Raw genomic sequence first — 18,285 nt, 5'->3', positions numbered from 1 at the left:
GTGGCTTCTGCTGGCCCTTAGAGAGCCTGTGTGCCATTTAGGAAAAGGTGGTCCCTATGGGTAGATGACTTAGTAAGAGAAGTCCCACTGGGCACATGTTTATACCACAGGGTACATGATGTGACAGGGAGAGCTCAGGCTGGATTTCAACTTCCACTAGGCCCCTTAACACAATCCCCCTAGGCCAGGCACAATTTGCCCAACTGGATGTGGTGACCGTGGCTGAGCAGGGAAGTAGCCAGCCTTAGGGTTCCAAGCTGAATTGCTTCTTGGTAGAAGCCACTTTTAAATCTTAGCGGAATTTCACAGAGCAACTCCTTCCCTTCCCATTTCGGAAAAGCAAATGCAAGGACCACATTCTTCTCTCTTCCATGTGCCGAAAAGCCAAGCTAGGATCCTTAGTCCCAGGCAGAGTGGATGGCACAGAAGAGGAACATGTAGGAACCTCTACAGCAAGTGAGCAAATGGTTAAATATCTTTGGTATCATGAGAACCAGAAGAAGCCTGGAGGGTTTAGCACTGCTAGGTGAACCCAGACCAGTTCTTCTCACCTCCCCTGGCAGTAATTCAGAACAAGCAAGCAGAACATGGAAATTCTTCCTTGGGCTCACTCCAGGTTACCCTCCTTCCACATTTCCGAACAACATCCCTGCCAAGGCTCTAAATGGATTAGGAGGAAAGAGCTCCAGGGTGATGTCAACATCAAAGGGTGAGATGCAGTGAGGTCTTGCATGTTCCTTGATCCACAGGTGCTGGGACCAGGGAAAGGTGGCAGGAGGGTAAGCTTGGGAAAAGGGGATAAGCTGAGACCGGAAAGAATGTGGCTGCTCTAATCCCACATAATGAACCAGATTGTGCACCCTCTCTGCACCCTAGGCACTAGACAAGCCGGTACAAGCTGTTGGCTTCAGCCTGCTGCACAAGAGGCCTCCCACGCTGCCAGCCCCAGACAGCCTGTGCCCTCCAGCTGGCAGAAGTGCCCTGGGAGGCACAAGGTAAAATGTCTACTTCCACCTGGCAGCTTACATCTGGGTGGGGAGCTGGGAAGGGAAGAATCTGTGATTGTAGGAAGAGGAAAGACTGGAGAATGGTGTCTTCTTCAGGCATCATATACCATCAGAGAGCAGCACCCACCGTCTGCCCTAGGTCTTAGAATTGGGACCAGTAATCTGCTTCAACCAACTTCTCTGAATTCAACAAAGACCAGTATAATGAACTTTACAGGTTCTAGGGAGGGATTTGTGATTTTGGAGATTTATAATGTACATAATCAAAAACTTAGTTTTGCTTGATTTGGGAACGAACAGCAATTTTTTTTTTTTTTTTTTTTTTTTTTTTTTTTTTTTTTTTTTTTTTGCTTTTGCAGATGTACCTTCTTAAAGTTTTTTCTTAAAGTTTGGGAAATATTGAAATATGCTTGCATTCCTTACATACCCAATGACTGATGGCTGGAGGAAGTAGCTAGAAGCTAAGTCACAAAATTAACCCCTTCTTACCTCCCAATTTCACCTTTGTTCCCCAAGAAAATAAAGTTGCCTGTAGTTAAACCTCCACCAATAGCTACCTTCCAAGAGGGACTTTCTCCTGAGGAGGTGAATGGCATTGGAGCATCTGAACTCATAGACTCTTACCTTTTTCAGCTTGCCACTCTTAGTCCCCACAAAAACCACACTGTAGCCGTTGTAAACGTAGGAGGCCACAGAGGTCATGCGGTCCCGGCTGGTGGTGTACAGGGTCAGGCCCTCCACTGGAGTTGAGCCTCCCAGCGGCTGGTTGATGTCCAGTCCACAGAAGTTATCATCGATGGGGACAGGCTGGAGGGAAGGGGAAGGAATTGGGGTGAGTAACAGTGGAGGCTTGGTGAAGTCTCTACATAACCCATATCCCCAACTTCCAGCCTTAGGACACCAGGCCTCAGAGAGGCAGACATGGGAGTTCAGGGGCCCTAATACAAGCTGCAGACAAAAACTTCTCACCAGCTCACCCACAAATTCCATGTTGGTTCTTATGAAGCCAGATGAAAGAACAGGCAGCAACCTTCCACTCAGCTGGAGTCACCTGCATCTACCTTTCTGCCAGGAGAACCAGGATCAATTTGTAAAGCTAAGTGCCTGAACTCATTTTCTATTTATTTTAATGTCCCTCAGGACCATGGCATTCTGTGGGGATCTTTCTGTTTCAGACAAGAGTTCCTTCAGTGGATAATCAGTCTAAAGGCAACATTACAGGATTTCTACCAGCCCAGAAAGGGTTTCTTGTTTGTTTCTTGGGCTGTAGGGTCTCCCTTTGGGTGCAAGAAATTTTAGGCCATTCAACTATCCAGTTGTTTAATATTTACCAGCACGTCACTGGAGCCAACCATGGGAATTCTAGCTCCCTACTATCTTTCCATACTGGAAAGATATCAGAAGTGTCATAATAATATTGAATAGTACCTTATACTTTGGAAAAGTTAATCTACCTATGCCTCAGTTTCTTCCTTTGGAATAATACCTGCCCACCTTTCTGATAGAATTGTGAAGGAACAAATGAAATAATGCATGCAAAAGATTTGTGTTAAGTTGTCCAACTCTTTCCACTATTGTGCATTATAGATCTTCAACAATGTTTGGGTAAATATAATTGAGAGAATTCTGGAGGTGGTGTCCTTCATATTTCCAGCCTTTAAGGAGAGTGGTGGTGTGGCTCCATAATGTATCTGTCAGCAGCGACTGGAGCATGTTTGAAAGAAGATCACCTTGAGCAAGTGAAAAAAAAATTGTGGCCGGGCGCGGTGGCTCACGGCTGTAATCCCAGCACTTTGGGAGGCCAAAGCGGGCAGATCACGAAGTCAGATTGAGACCATTCTGGCCACATAGTGAAACCCTGTCTCTACTAAAAATACAAAAAATTAGCCAGGCGTGGTGGTGTGTGCCTGTAGTCCCAGCTACTTGGGAGGCTGAGGCGGGAGAATCGCCTGAACCCAGGAGGCGGAGGTTGCAGTGAGCCGAGATCGCGCCACTGCACTCCAGCCTGGGCGACAGAACGAGACTCCGTCTCAAAAAAAAAAAAAAAAAAAAAAAAATTGCTGGAAAGAAATTAGGAAGATCTTGATCCTATCCCCTGTTCTGCCACTAACTGGTTGTGAAAACTTGGACAAGTAGGGTCCTCTTGTAGGGCTCTTAAAGGGAATGTTAAATTGATGATTTCTAAGATCTCAAGAAAGATCTTAGGTCTCTCATCTAAAAATGAAAGACAAAGACCATAATGCTTCCTGAGGCAGGGGCTGCTGAGAGGTTTGCATTCTGTACACAGTGCTCAGCACGGGGCTGGGTCAGAATGGGTGCTCTGACATGCCCCCGTTAATGGCACAATGTGGAATCCTGTGGCAAAGGCTGCAGGCTCTGGGCCAGAAAGAGCCCCGCATCCTGTGGCAGCTGTTCCTTCTGGGTCTGCGAAGGCATCCCAGAGGAGGAAGGAAATGGCTGTCGTAGAAATCATAGAAAGCTGCCCCCCTGCTCCCTTCAGCCTCCTCTCACCCTCACCAGGGAAGAGCAGGCTGACACATCATCACTCGTTGACAGCCTCATTTCTTTGGAATAATTGGTTTATAAGTTATGGCATGTGATTTTTTTTTTTTTTTAGACCAGGGACTTCCCTTCCTTTCTCTTCTCAGTCCCAAAAGGAGCAGAGGCTCATTTTTTGTGGTTCCACAGTGTTTTGTAGAGAGCTGCTGCTCCTGTTACTGGTAGGAATGATGGTGCTGCACTTGTGTGTGTGTATATTCTTCAGGAAACAAAACAAATTTTTAGGTTAAGATGACTTTTGAACCCGGGATAATATGGAGCCCCACAGAGCAGAAGGAATGAGTTTCTCAGAAAGGGAGTGAAGCTGTGGTGTGCTGAAGCCAGCTGATAGGGAATAACTGTGCATTCAGTGACATCCCATGATGCTTGAAATCAGTCAGGATAGGTGTATTTATACCACGGCAATTGGCAGAGGCTACAAACCGGAGCATTCCTCTCCCTCCCCTGCCTGCATAGAGCCAGTTATTTAATATTTACCAGCACATCACTGGAGCCAACCACGGGAATTCTAGCTCCCTAGAAAGGCAGGTCAGAGCTATCAGCTACACTTTTTACATTTTGTACTTCTCTTCCTCATCTCATACCTACACTATAGGCAGCTACTGCCCTGGCTAAGATGAAAGTGATCCAGATTTTAGTCCTTTCTCTACTGAAACCAGCTGTGTGACCTTGATATGTCATGTACCATGTCTCAGCCTCAGTTTTCTCATCTGTAAAGTAAAAGTATTGGAACAGGTAATTGTCAAGCTTCCTTTGAGCTCTAAAAGTCCTTAATTTCATGGCTTCCATTTCTTTCCCACTTTCTGCAGGGCTGGTAAGGCCACAGAGTCTGGGCACAGGTGTAGCCCAAGTCAGCTTTTGAGAAATGATGACAGAAGCAAAAACCTGGTAATCCTGGATTTTGCTACTGTCTTATTGATTCTAGAATCTCCAGAACTATTAAAAAAAAAAAAAGATTTATTCTCAGCTTAAGCCCTTAGGATTGGCTGGAATTTCTTTTCTCCTCAAGTTGTTTTTCAATATATTGTCAGATGTTCCCAAACACCTGATGCACCTTTACTTTAGCTCAAATGGTCAGAGCTTGTGGGTATGGCTTTCCTTGGAAACAGAAGGGCTCAATAGAGGGAGACTGGACTAAGAAGTAATACAGCCGAACTAAATTCAAATCCCTGCTTTATCACTTATAGCTGTGGAGATCTGAGCAACTTAGTCTTTGTGAGCCTTTGTTTTTTAATCTGTAAAATGGGGAAGATAACTCTTGCTTTATGGGGTCATTGTGAGGAGCAAGTGAGATAACACTTAAATTGCCAAGCTTAGCCTTTAGGACTAGCTGCTATTCAATGAGTGATAGGCCCCTTCTTCCTCCCTTTTCTGGGATCAGAGCTCAAATTTTTGATCTGAGATTTCCATGTTATTCCAGAGTCATGTTAAAATCAAGCTCTGGGACCACAGCTTCCTTCATTTATCCTTATTCCCCTCTAAGGCCACCAAAATATTTCTGGGTCCCCGGGTCTTGGTTCTTTGGAGTGTCAGTGTCTTTAAGGGGCCATTCCTCTTGAAGCCCTTGCACCAGAAGGGTGTGCTGCTGAAGGGGTGGAGGCAAGGGGCTCTCCACTCTAAGGTCCTGGCCCCACTCACTGTCACCTCTCTCCCAGTGCCTTCGCTATCCTTTTGTAACTAGCCCAGGCTTGTCCCTCTGCTCTGGAGCAGAGAAGAGTGTCATCTTCCTCTTTCCTCTGGCTCAGAAGCAGGCAGGAATCAGCAGTTTCCTCCTGACAAGGCCCCCTCTGGGTTATGGGAACTAGGCTGGACTCTGCAAGCGTTTAACCCTTACAGAGGGTTACATTTCCTCTCCATCTCTCCCCACTGGTTAGGGCCAGTGGCCATAAAATTTTGGTGTTAAAAAAAAAAACTAGAGACTATCTAGTCCAGCTTCCTCATTTTACAACAGTAAGATAACTAAGAAAATACCTGCTCTTTACCACTGTGATTAATATTAATAATCATAGCTGCCCATTTATTGAATGCTTATTATGTTCCAGGTATTGTGCTAAGCACTTTACATAAATTTTCCATTTGATCCTCATAATAACCATGAAAAGAAGATAATATTATCTCTATTTTAAAGATGAAAAACTTACAGCTCACACCAGGTACATAACTTGCCCAAAGTCACACAAGGAGTAAGTGGTAGGACTGATTTTTAATCCCCATCTGTTTTACTTCAAAGCCTTAACCACGACTCTTCTACCACACCAAGCAAATGATGACAGGAATAGAAGCGTAGCCTTGGAATGACGTTTTCTTGCTTCAAGTACTGGTGTTTTGTCCCAATGGCAGGTACCTTCAATTTAGAGTACTCAGAAGGTAGCCACATGGGCCCCTTGGTCTCATATATTTTTTTCTAGGCTGCAGATCCAGAGCCCTCAGCACTGTGTACAAGAAACCTACTTTTGCACTTCTCACACTCCCTGTTAACTCCCTGTGTAATGATAAGCCTAACATTTCCAGGCATGGTGCTAATCTTTCCATGTATTATCTCATGTGATCATCCCATGAGCTAGGCATTACCATTTCCATCTCACAGATGAGAATGTAGAGATGCTAAGGTGCTTCTGAAGAAGGCAGGAAGAAACACAGATGGAATTTGAAGCCTGGCTTTTGTCTCAGAAGCTCAAACTCTGAGCCACTACATTATGTTGCCAGCTGTCTCTAGCTCTCTCTCTCTCTCTTCCCCCTACTGGATTATAAGATCTGTGAGAGTAGTGATCATGTCTTTTTTTTTTTTTTTTTTTTTTCTGAGACAGGGTCTCACTCTGTCACCCAGGCTGGAGTATAGTAGTGCGATCTTGGCTCACTGCAACCTCCACCTCCCATGATCAGGCCTCCAGAGTAGCTGGTACTACAGGTGTGCATTACCACATCCAGCTAATTTTTGGATTTTTTGTAGAGACGGAGTTTTTTCATGTTGCCCAGGCTGGTCTCGAACTCCTGAGCTCAAGCAATCTGCCTGCCTTAGCCTCCCAAAGTGCTGGGATTACAGGTGTTAGCCACCGCGCCCAGCTGATCATGTCTTTTTATGTTTGCATCCCCAGTGCCTAGTAGAGTGCCAGGTACTCAGAAGATCTTCAATACTACTTGTAAATGAATGGAGGGATGGGTAGATGGATGATGGTGGATGAATAAAGAGAGGGATGAATGGATAGATGGAGGGCTAGGTAGAGAAATGGATGATGGATAGATAAAGATATAGAGGCATAGACTAAGGGAGAAAAAAGAGGGATGAGTGGATAAAGAGAGGGATGAAGGGATGGAGCAAAGAATGAAGAGAAGGATCAGGGACAGATGAATGGAGAGATAGGTAAATGGATTAATAGATGGATGAATGGATGATGGATGGATAGATGGATGGAGAGATGCATGGAGGGAGAGAGCTAAGGAGGAAGGAGGGAGAGATGGATAGGAGAATAAAAGGAGGGAAGGAAAGGGGATGGATGCAGGAGAGATGGGTGGATAAATGAATGGATGGTTGAATGGTTGAATGAATGATGGAAGGAAGAGTGGATCATGAATACTTTGATGGAAGCACCATGAGCCTCTGACAGGGCAGTGCTTGCCACTGATTTTCTTGTCTCTGCTTTCCTCAGGTCTGGATTCTGAGCTTTTCATCCTCTCCTCTTTTGCCTTTGCCCACACTCCTGATTCTTCTCCAGTTTTCCATCAATTGGTCAAGCCAGACTCCCTTCCCTCTCCTCTGACTTAGATTTCCGATCTCCACTTGACCCCCTCACCGGGAACCACAGTGGCAGCTCTGTGTGTACATGACTTGGTCCCCATTACTTCTGATGGACCCCATCACCTGCTGCTCTTTCTCTCACATACTCTGATCTGGCTGCAGTGGCCTCCTTACTGTTCCTCAGACACTCCAGGCATGCCCTGAATTCTTTGCACATTCTCCTCACCCTTTCTCTCTCTGGAATGCTTTCTCTGGACAATTGCGTGGCTCCCTTTCTTCCCATCCTCAGTCTTTGCTTAGACACCACTTTCTCAGTGAGTCAGTCCTCTCAGCTACTGCCTCTCCTCCCCCTTTCCTGTTTATTTTTCTCTATAACCATTATCACCATTTGGCAAACTAAATGTGTTCATTTGTCTCACCCAACTAGCATGTAATCTCCATGAAGGCAGTGAGCTTTGTAGGGTTGTATGGTTCACAGCTGAAGCCTGCAGCATTTACAATAGCACCTGATGTGATGTAGGCACTCAATACATATATTTGAAATGACAACGAATCAACACACATATCCCAAGTATCTGGTGTACGTAAGACCCTGCGTTACTGGTCACCACCTGATAACCTGAGTCTGAAAACCTCTTTCATTTCAGGTCCATGGTGGTGTGGGAGCAGATGTGCCCCAGGGCATGGACAGGAAGGTTGGAACCTGTGTCATGGAGCAGGAGCATAGCGAGGTGTGTGCCTCCTTACCGCCTTGGTGCACTGGACGTCCTTCCCGAGCAGCCAGTTGAGCTCCAGGTTGCCCTCGCCCTGGTAGCAAGACTGCAGGCGCTCCTTGATCTGCAAGTTGATGGCCCGGATAGGGAAGGCACACAGGGCAGAATCATCGGGCGGGTGGTGATACTGCTTCTGCCCTTTGGAGAAGATGGCAAAGAGTACATCGTCCTGGCTGGTGATATTGAAGGCCTGGGCCAGTGAGTCCCCAGGCTTGGCCAGGTAAGCAGCCTGCAGGAGGCGGTATTCCACCCCAGCCCGGGTGCAGCCGAAGGGCAGGGACACGTATGAGTGGAACTTGGGGTCATCCTTGCAGAGCCGCACGATGCGTGAGGTGTAGAAGAGGTCTCCAGCGGAGTTGATGGCCACACCCTCAGGGGTCTCGGGCTGGACAGTGAGAAAATAGACAAAGCCCCCACTAGCAAAGCCGTAGATGTAGAAGATGTCAAAGTGGGACACCAGGGCCAGGGTGTCTGAAGGGATCTTGATGAGAGAGGAGACAAAATCGCTGTGTAGCTCATAGTCGAGCATGGCTGAGGACTCAGGATCTCGGGGCAGCTTCCGGCTGGACAGGGTCGGGAAGTAATCCTGCTTCCCATCCACAGCTGTGCCGATGAAGAGCTTGCCATCCTCACCCTCGGAGCGCACAATCACCCCGTACATGGTGCCCGTCTTGTTGACACTGGACAGGTAGTGCTCCTTCTTGTGGGATGGCTCCACCAGGATGAAGAGGTCATCCAGCCGCAGCAGCTTGCAGACCCCCTGGTAGAGGCTCCCACAGGCCAGCAGGCGGTTCTCAGAGTAGTCAATGATGAGCAGCTTGTTGACATTGTTGGTGAGGGTGAGCACTTCGCTGCAGGGCTGCACGATGAGGGGCGGGTAACAAGACTTGTTGTCCTCTTCTGGCCCTGTCTTATGAGCCACCTGGATGGTCAGGTTGCCTGTCAGCTTATAGACCCGGTTGATGGCGCCCACATAGACGGCCCCCGTCCCTCGGTGGACGGTCAAGTGGTTGAAGGTCCAGTCACGATTCTCAGAGTGGAAGGTGCTGAACTGAGGCATGCCGGCTGCTGTGGGGGCCAGCAGCACCCAGACCACTGACAGCAGGACCACAGAGCGGCTGTCCACCTCCGGGGCCTGGGGCCAGGGCCGCCTCTGTTCCATGCTGAGAGGGGCGGTGGTGAGTAGACCGCTCCTGTGTGTGCTCATCTGCTCCACCTTCCCCGCTTGGCCCTCACATGATTCTGCAAAACATAAGGCAGAGTGGTCAGACCAAAAATAAGTTTTGGGAGGAGCTAAGAGGCTAGCCTGACCCAGGGTCCCCATCCTGGTTTAGCTCTGTGAGTCTCCTCCTTCTGAATTTTGGTTTTTCTATTTTTAACATACTTTCTCCCTCTTAGGAATGTTCAGGGAATCCTGTTATCTATTTTGGTCTCTAGGCTTTACGCTATAAAATACTTGCTTTTTTAAAAATTTTATTTCACAAAGCATCTCTATTTCTGGCCTCTTAAGCCATCGTTTTCATCTCTCAGAGAGGTTAAAAGGCTGTTGAAGTTCACCCAGCCAGTCAATTTGATGTCAGGACTAAATCCAGTCTTCTCCACCCAACCAGCACGTCTTATCCCAGTCCAGTGGAAATCGCTCCTGTTTTTTGAAAGCTTGTTAGGCAGGCCCTCCCCCAGGCTCTCCAGGTCAACTGCTCCCAGAGTCTGATATTGCACACAAAATTCCTTCCTATTTTAGACTTCCATCACCTCACTCCGCTGCATCTCTTCACTTCCTCATGCTCTGTTATCCACAGAAGAGGCAAGAAGCTGGTCACCCTGAGTGAGAGTGCCCCTCTCTGCCCTCAGCCCTTTCTTCTCCAGCAAGAAGAACCCCTGATCACTAGCTGTTAGAACTTGTTAGGAAAGGGAAAAATGTTGTAGCCAACAAGACTGGGATTCCCACATGTGCCATTCCGGAGCCGGAAAAGCCTCGGGAGACAGGCAGATCTCCTGAGATCCCCCCATCCTTCTCAAGGTGGACGCCCAGCTGCTGCCAGGCAGCCAGGTCCTCAGGAAATTGCTTCAACCTCTGCCTCTCTGCAGGCAGAGCACATGGGAAGCCAGGACACACAGAGAACCAGTCTCCTTGCTAGGGGTTACTGGCTGGCTGAGTCCAGCTTCAGCCACCTGGCGCAGGGGTACCAGGTTTGGGAGAATGTGGGGAGCAGCAAAGGGGGTGAGGTGAGGTTCAGTCTCATTTCAGGCACTGCTGGGGCCTCCTGACTGTTTCAGCATCCATGAAATCACCAGTGGGACTCAGTGGGCCATGCTCAAAGCCCAGTCTCTAGCCCTGACTCCTTTACTCTTCCCCTGCCTCCTGACTCCCAGGCTTTTAAGCTCCTTTGCTTCCAGAGCCTTGGTGCTTACTCTTCCCTGTTCCAAGGAAGCTGCCCAGAGGGGCAAGGTGGGGCTCCTGAGGACAGCCTGTAGCCAGGGGCAGGCTGGGCCAGGGGCAGGAAGTCAGAGAGCAGAGCCTGGAGGTCAGAGAGCAGGACATGGAGGTCAGAGAGCAGGGCCTGTTCCATCACTATCAAGGTACTGTCCTGACTTATGGAGAGGGACAGTGGGAAGTGACTGCAGCACCAGGAGAAGGTAGCGAGCTGTCTGGCAGAGAAAGCTTTTCTCAACTGGACAGATCATCCAGCAACCTTCTCAGGCAAGTCCAGACAGAATTCTGGGCACATAAGGTGGCAGGGATGGAAACACCCGAAGGATGAAGAGTTTGCTCCAAGGCAGCTTAGGAGAGGCCTTTCTCCCTCAACTCCCCATTCTGGCTGGATTGGGTTATGATTAGAACAGACACCACTTAGAGAATCCCCTAGAGTTTCTTTAGGAACGACCCTTCCTCTTGTTCAGTTCTGCATCCTCGGCCTGGCAGCCACCGTGGGGCCACAGTAGGTCCCACCTAACTCCCTCCTCCAACCCGACTCCCCCAGGGTGTTCGGGGTGACTCATGAGGCCCTGGGCTTCCTTGGAAAGAGGAAGGCAACACCGGCATTAGACTCAGGCTGACCTCAGCTACTCCGACACAGCCCTTCCGGCCCCAGGCGCACACCGGCAAAGCCTCCCAACAGACAGGGCTTTCAGTTTGGAAACCAAAGGTTATTTTTAGCTATGTCCTGAGGCCGGTAGCAGGACGTGAATTCCTGAAGAGGAGCTGTGGAAAGGAAATAACAGAATCCTTAAATTCTCCAGCTGGATGGGGAATTGCAAGAGGCCATTCTCTGCCCTTCTCTGGGAAGAAAATCTCCTTGGGTTCCAGGTGGAGAGTGGTTCCTCCTTGAGGAGGCGCGAGGGGAGGAAGGGGGTCCTAGTAGCAGAGATAACATGGAAGGACTTAGTATGCGGTTAAGATCAGCCACCTCACCTCCCTGCTTGGTATCCTCCCAAGACACAGTTTGAATAGTGAGTGGCTTTTGTTGTTGTTAGACAGAATTTGGGAACAAATTTGGGATTTGAGGCAAGTCAAGTCTCATGTCCCTTTCTGACAGAATGGGAATAACTACAGTATGTACCTTTCAAGTTGTCATGACAGTAAATGAGACAATATAGAGACCAACCTCTTAGCATGGTTGCAGACACACAGTGAGCACTTAACTTATGTTAGTTTTTGTTATTATTACGATTATTGAGACAGAGTCTTGCTCTGTCACCCAGGCTGGAGTGCAGTGGCATGATCTCAGCTCATTGAGACCTCCGCCTCCCTGGTTCAAATGATTCTGCTGCCTCAGCCTCCACAGTAGATGGGACTACAGGCACGTGCCACCACACCCGCCAATTTTTTTTTTTTTTTTTGTATTTTTAGTAAAGACAGGGTTTCACCATGTTGGCCACACTGCTCTCAATCTCCTGACCTTGTGATCCACCTGCCTTGGCCTCCCAAAATGCTGGGATTACAGGCGTGAGCCACTGCACCTGGCCTGTTATTGTCTTTGAAGACTCCACAGGAGATGGCACTTCTGAAATCCTGCCACAGCTCTTGACTTCTCTTTTTGCTTATATTCTTCCTTTCCCACCCACAATGAGATGAACATTGTGGGTGTGCCTTTGATCCCTAAGCCTCCCTGACCCAGTGACAGAGCTCAGTTTGGGAAGCATGTGGCAAGGGGAAAGAAATAGATCCAAGGTGATCTTCTTTGTCATACTACTGCACAAGTCCCAATATAGCCTCTCCACAGACTGCAGGAAGGCTGGTGGAAACACATGATCCTGAGAGTTAGACTGAGCATGAGAAAACTGTCCTGATGTTTAGAAGGCATGAGGTCACAGGGCAGGAAGAAAGGTGGGAGACTCAGGAACCCTGGGTTCACATTCTGCCTGTGTGACTCATGAATTACAGTGTCACTCACTTTAGACCAGTCGAGCATTTCCATGAGCCTATTTCTTGATCTTAAAACAAAAGGTATTTGAATTAGTCAACCTATAAGATTTCCTTTTTCAGATAAAATGCTACCTCGAAGCTTAGTTCCTTCAGTTCCTGGAGTCTGTGATTCCAATAGCAGCTGAGGTTTTTTGCTCCAACCTGGAGAGGCTGATTAGGCCAGGAGCTTTTTTTTTTTTTTTTTTTCAGGCCAGTAGTTCTAAACAGACCACTCCAGCTGGGCTGTTTTCCTCTCACCCTCATGGAGCATTTGCTTTGGGACAGGCCACTCCTGATAACCAGCCAAGTGAATTCATCTCACAGGACTCAGGGACCGCCCACCTGGGAGCAGCTGTCACTGGACACTGGAGTCAAGAGGAGGCACAGTCTCCTGCAGTGAGGGGAGGTTTGCACCCCACCTTGGAAGTGTGGCCTTCATAAAGACAGCTGACTTCAAGGGCATGTTGAGAGCCTTCATCTTTCTATGCCAAATTGATGTGACTAAGTGGCTGTTCCAAGCAGAGCCCAGCGGGCAAAGATCAGGCCTCCTATCCACATTCTGAATAAGGGGGGACGGAGCCCACCTTTGTGCCTCTGGTGAGAGGCAGTGTGATATAACAGTTAAATGCATGAGCTCTGAACTTAGGTGCCTGGAAGCAAATGGAGACTATAGCTGTGTACACTTGGTCAAGGTACTTAGCCATTCTATGATGTTATCTAACTATCTACATAAAATAGGTTTAGTACTAGTGGCTACATCATAGGATTATTACAATGAAATCAGTTAATACATATAAAGCACTTAGAACAGTTCATGGCCATCTTAAGTGTTTAAGATACATTAGCCTTTGTTATTAGCAATTTATTTGTCATTATTTCCAGCTCCTCACCTCCATCCATCCCATCATCTGTCTTAGAATGAATTTCCCATCCTCAGTTTGGTAGACACTGGTAAACAAACATGCATATGACTTTGCATACCCAGTATGACTTCCTCCTATCCCCAATTTTCTGCTAGTGTCAACCTCAGGAGTTTTCTCTTAATAATGATGCTTTCTTCTTTCTGTCACATCCCTCTCTGTCTAATGCGTGAAGTCACTTGTCACATGCATTCTCAAGAGCCAAAACTTGCCTAGTTTCTGTTCTACCAGTTCCCCTCTCTCCTACTCCAAGTCTCAAACCAGGTATGCTGCTCCAGGACTCTCGCCTGAACAACAGAGTCTCCCAGAACATGTAACTTGGAGCGTTCCTGATGCCAAGGAGAGGCCACGCTTGCCTCTTTGGGAAGCAAGTGCCACTAAATATTTTATGTGGAGGGCCTGATGACACCATCTCCCCGATCAGGATTCAGGAGGCAGGTGTTAGTGACAGCTAGTGAAGGCATCTGACACCTTCCTGATCAGCTGCTGCGGGCGTCAGTGGCAAAGCAGGGAAGAAATGACAATCAGGCATTTCCAGTTCAGCTCAGTAGAGGATTCTCTCCTCCCTGCTACCCTCTCCTATTGCCCTTTTCAGGAGATCTGGGTGCACATGCCTCTATGTTTTCACTTGGCTTCCCCTTATAGCAAAAGGAGCTGGTGGAAAGAGAATTTAGATTTGAAATACGATTTTGCCAAATTGAGTCAAAGTTCTTGTTAGTAGCTCTCATACCCGTGGGCCCATCTGTAGCTCCACCGTCGCCACTAACTCCATTCCTAACAACCCTGTCATCAACATCATCATCACCTCCAGCACCATCCTGGAGCTGATAGTTTTCATAACAATAACAGCAAAGGGTGCCTACTATTACTACTGCACCTACTAGGGAGCTCACACACCCTGAGGAGCCAGATGGTGGTAGGGAAAAGATAAGCATGAAAATGAGGGCTGTGAAATCAGGGAAGTTAGCAGCTGTTGTTGGAAGTCACTTAGCCTCCTTCCTTTCCCATGATGGAGAGGAGTCTGTCTTCTCCTTCAGCTCTTCCTTCTAATGAGTAGTGCCTTTAAAGCAGGAACTTTGGATGAATGCTGAGGGAGATTATAAGATTATTCCAACCCACTGTTTTTTTTTTTTTTTTTAATATGAAAGACACCACAGCCCACAGAAAGGAAACAAATTGACCAGGGCGACTCAAAATGAGTCAGAAATAGGCCACAGTCAGAACCCAGACCTCGTGACAAAAAGGCAGGCACTCCCTCCATTGTAGGTGGAAGGGTCCTGGGAGTTAGTTATGTTTTGCCTTCAGGCTGTCCTGTTTTGGGGAAAGTAGATACCTTTGATGGTAGCCCCTTGATACGCAGAAGTGAGTGTGGCATTTGGCCTGGACAACGAGGTGGTGCTCAGGGCAGATTCAAAGAGGAGTGGATTAAGGGGCAGAATGAATGAAAGACACATGTCCGAATGGCTCCTTTCCCCCTTGGGGAGAATGATTGCTTCTGTCCTCCTCTAGGCCCAGGCAGGCCCAGGCAAATGTCACACTCAGGACCGTCACCTATGCTGTAACTTGGGGGCTATGGTGTCCTCTGCCACAACCCCACGGACAGGTCAGATTTAGTCTATGCACAGAAAGCTCCTTCTTCCCAAAGAGTTAGAGCTACAGTAGAAGGGACCAAAGTTAGATATTAAGGGGGACATTCTGTCTAGAGAAGATCTCCAGAGCATCCTGCCAAGGAGATTCTGAAATTTTCTGATATTGAATTTTCCTGGAAGCTGCCTAGGAATCAGTTTACCTAGAGGCAGGAGATTGGTCCCAATGATCTCAGAAGGCTCCTTTTGGTTTAAGATTTCTGTGAGAATAAAATTGTCTAAATGTGAGAATCTGAGGCCCCATCTTGTCCCCCTGGGTGGAATGCTACTGAACGACCTGTCTTCATATCCCTTGTGCAGCTGTACGTGTAAGCATTCTGAGCATTGCTCTGTCTAACACCGACCTTAGAGGTAGTCCAGGCACGTTGGGTAGCACAAGGTGAGCAAGAGGGCGATCGCAAAAGCCCTGGGTAATGCCGACGGCTGAAAGGCCTCAATTAGAGTGAAAGGAGTTATCTGGTATTTAAATAATTATTAGAGTGAAGGAATAATCATGGGTTTGAGCTGATTTTTTCCCCACTGTCACCCTGATGGCGTCTATAATATTATTATTCAAATGCCCATGATTCTCATTGAGAACCGAGAGAGGAGAGTGTGGGGGCGAGGGGGTGGGGAGGAGGGAGAGGGTGGGGAGAGAGACTCATTTAATCTCCATGTGACAGGGCTGCAGGAGGTACGATTAGTCTTTTCTTATTTCAGCTGTCACTCATGCACAGACACCGAAGATTGTTATTAGTATATTTTATGCACGCGATTTAAAGGGAAAAGGGGGAGGGGGGTGAGGAGATAAAGAATTTCCTACGGAAAATAACAGGACCAAAGGAACAATTTAGATGTCACTTCTGTACCAGCTGCGTTTGCTTCATTAATCGAATGTCATTTTTTCCCTAGACTCTGTGCGGTTATGTGAAGTGAAGTGGCTATACCTTGCCCCAGAGTGAAGAAGGAAGGTGAGAGGAGAGAGGGGAGGAAAACAGGTCTCTGCCTGCATGCACCCTTGGCAGCCTTCTTTGAGAAGGTGACACAGATGACACTGTGGCCCCTCCAGGAGGTGTCAAGACAAATTTGGGTGACAATTTCTACCCAGTCACCATCTCTTACTATGAGAAGGTGGATCTCCTGCTTATCTTCATATATGTGATTCCTTTCACAGGTAGGATAAACTACATCCATGCTCCAATAACCAAAGAGTAAGAGATGGAAATTTGGGGAGGCTCTCACAATCCCGATCAGTAATAAGGAAAGAACCCATACTCCAGGCAGTGAGGCAGCAGGGGCTGTGAGAGAGGAGCTGTGTGCAGCTCTCAGCTTTGGACAAGGCCCTTGGATCTTACATATGTGCGTAACAGTGAGGGACCCTCCATCTCTGCAATGGTGGACAGAGGCAGGGTAATGAGGCACAAGTGCAGGGGCTGGGTACTAGCAAGAAAGCAAGGGATTGTGTTAAAGGCTGAATTGTGTCCCCTGAAAATTCCTGTGTTGAAGCCTAACCCTAAGTACCTCAGAATGTGTTCTTATTTGAGACGGTGTCTTTTGTTACTGTTGTTTTGGTTTGGTTTTTTTGAGACGGGTTCTCGCTCTGTCTCCCAGTCTGGAGTGCAGTGGCACGATCTCAGCTCCGTGCAGCCTCCATCTCCTGGACTCAAATCATCCTTCCACATCAGCCCTAGGAACCACAGGGATCTGTGGGGCCACAGGCACATGCCTACACCTGGCTAATTTTTATTTTATTTTTTTGTAGAGATGAGGTTTCGTGATGCTGGCCAAGCTGGTCTTGAACTCCTGGGCTCAAGTGATCCTCTAGCCTCGGCCTCCTAAAATGCTGGGATTACAGGTGTGAGCCATGGCACCCATCCCTGAGACAGGGTCTCTACAGAGGTAATCAGGTTAAGATGAGGTCACTAGGGTAGGCTCTAATTCGGTGTGATCTGGTGTCCTTATAAAAAGGGGGGAAATGTGGAGCCTTATAAAAAGGCGGGAAATGTGGAGCCTGAGACAGACACCCACAGAGGCCAGGTGATGTAAAGAGACATCCACATCCTCATCTGACCATCTACAAGCTCAGAAGAGAGGTCTGGAACAGCTCCTTCCCTCACAGCCATCAGAAGGAATTAACTCTGCCCACATCCTCATCTTGGACTTCCCAGTTTCCGAACTTGGAGAAAATAAATTTTTGTTATTTAAGCCACCTGCTCTGTGATACTTTGTTACAGCAACCCTGGCAAACTAATACAGCAGGGAGGAGAAAGGCACTCAAACTTCATGGTTCAGGAATTGTTCTTTTAAAGAAGAGGGGTATGGGTGTGCACGCACACGCAAATTTGCAGAGATAGGCGGGTATCAACAGTCAGGAGCTGCTGACTCCTGCTGCCTTCACCCAGCCCAGAAAACAGTAGCCCAGAGAACTTACTTGCTCTGCCCCTGATAGCTTTGGGATGCGAATTAGGATGTGCTGATTTCTGCTTTTCCTTCAGAGTGGACCCTACCCTTTTTATGCTTCTCCTGCCCAGAAGAGTGAATCTGCCACTTGCGAGACCCCAAGGAGAGATCTCTCCCACTCCCACCCCAGCTCCTCCTCCAGGCACAAGCCCTGTCCTGGGACCACTGCTTTTAACATCAGGGAGAGATTTCTGTTGTTTTTTTTTCCCCAGGTCTCCCAGTAGGCTCTGATCGAGCCCTGGAAACCACACCAGCTCTCCCAGGGCCTTAGCAAAACATGTAGTGTTTGTCCTCTCCACTCACAGGCTATAAAAGTTTGGAGTTGTATCCCTGAATTATGAAGGGTTCCAAGATGTGCACTCATCTGAGGGGCTGGCGGGGGCTCTGTTTCTTTCTGGGGCACTGGCTGAGCTGGCTTTGCAAAGTCAAAACAAGATTCATTACCCTGGGCCGGGAGCAGGGAGATACACCGCCTGACCCTGCAGACCTGCCCCATATGTCATGGGCCTGTCAGAAATCTCCCAGAATTCCCTTTATTATCTAAAGGTCGCCACCCGGGCAGAGCTGAGAGAGCCGCATGGTATAAACTAAACTACAAGAGCAATCAATTTCAAGCAGCTGCCTTCCCTGCCACCCCATCCCCTGCTCCCCCTTCCTTAGGCTCTGCCCTCTTCAACCCCCTTTGGGGGAGGGTCAGGAAGGAGCCCTGCTTTGCCATGGCCACCTCCCCACTGGGTCAGAAAGAATTTCTCCAAATTAGCAGGGCTCTGATGCTAGGAGAAGCAGGCCATGGGAGCACT

The 18,285-nt window shown here is 48.0% G+C and overlaps 1 protein-coding gene and 1 long non-coding RNA gene across 3 annotated transcripts in view; one reads left to right on the top strand and one right to left on the bottom strand.

Annotated features, from left to right (window-relative positions):
• PLXNA2 (plexin A2) overlaps nucleotides 1-18,285 on the bottom strand; it is a 219,783-nt gene that overhangs the window by 184,063 nt on the left and 17,435 nt on the right. For both annotated transcript variants that reach the window (XM_002809516.6, XM_009238345.4), the window contains 2 exons: nucleotides 8,050-9,317; nucleotides 1,632-1,814 (listed from right to left, as the gene is read on the bottom strand). In XM_002809516.6, the coding sequence (XP_002809562.2) occupies nucleotides 1,632-1,814; nucleotides 8,050-9,282 (1,416 nt within the window). In that variant the 5' untranslated portion in view covers nucleotides 9,283-9,317. The remainder of the gene's footprint in view (nucleotides 1-1,631; nucleotides 1,815-8,049; nucleotides 9,318-18,285) is intronic.
• Nucleotides 5,033-17,228, top strand: LOC129048121 (uncharacterized). The gene is made up of 4 exons (XR_008510192.2): nucleotides 5,033-5,906; nucleotides 7,950-8,033; nucleotides 15,938-15,996; nucleotides 16,788-17,228. It is a non-coding gene; the product is annotated as an uncharacterized LOC129048121 (long non-coding RNA).

The sequence above is a fragment of the Pongo abelii genome, chromosome 1 (genome assembly GCF_028885655.2).
Source record: "Pongo abelii isolate AG06213 chromosome 1, NHGRI_mPonAbe1-v2.0_pri, whole genome shotgun sequence".
In the NCBI taxonomy this organism is placed as follows: domain Eukaryota; kingdom Metazoa; phylum Chordata; class Mammalia; order Primates; family Hominidae; genus Pongo; species Pongo abelii.
The sequence above is the reverse complement of the archived record's forward strand: the minus strand, read 5'-3'. Positions and strand labels throughout refer to the sequence as shown.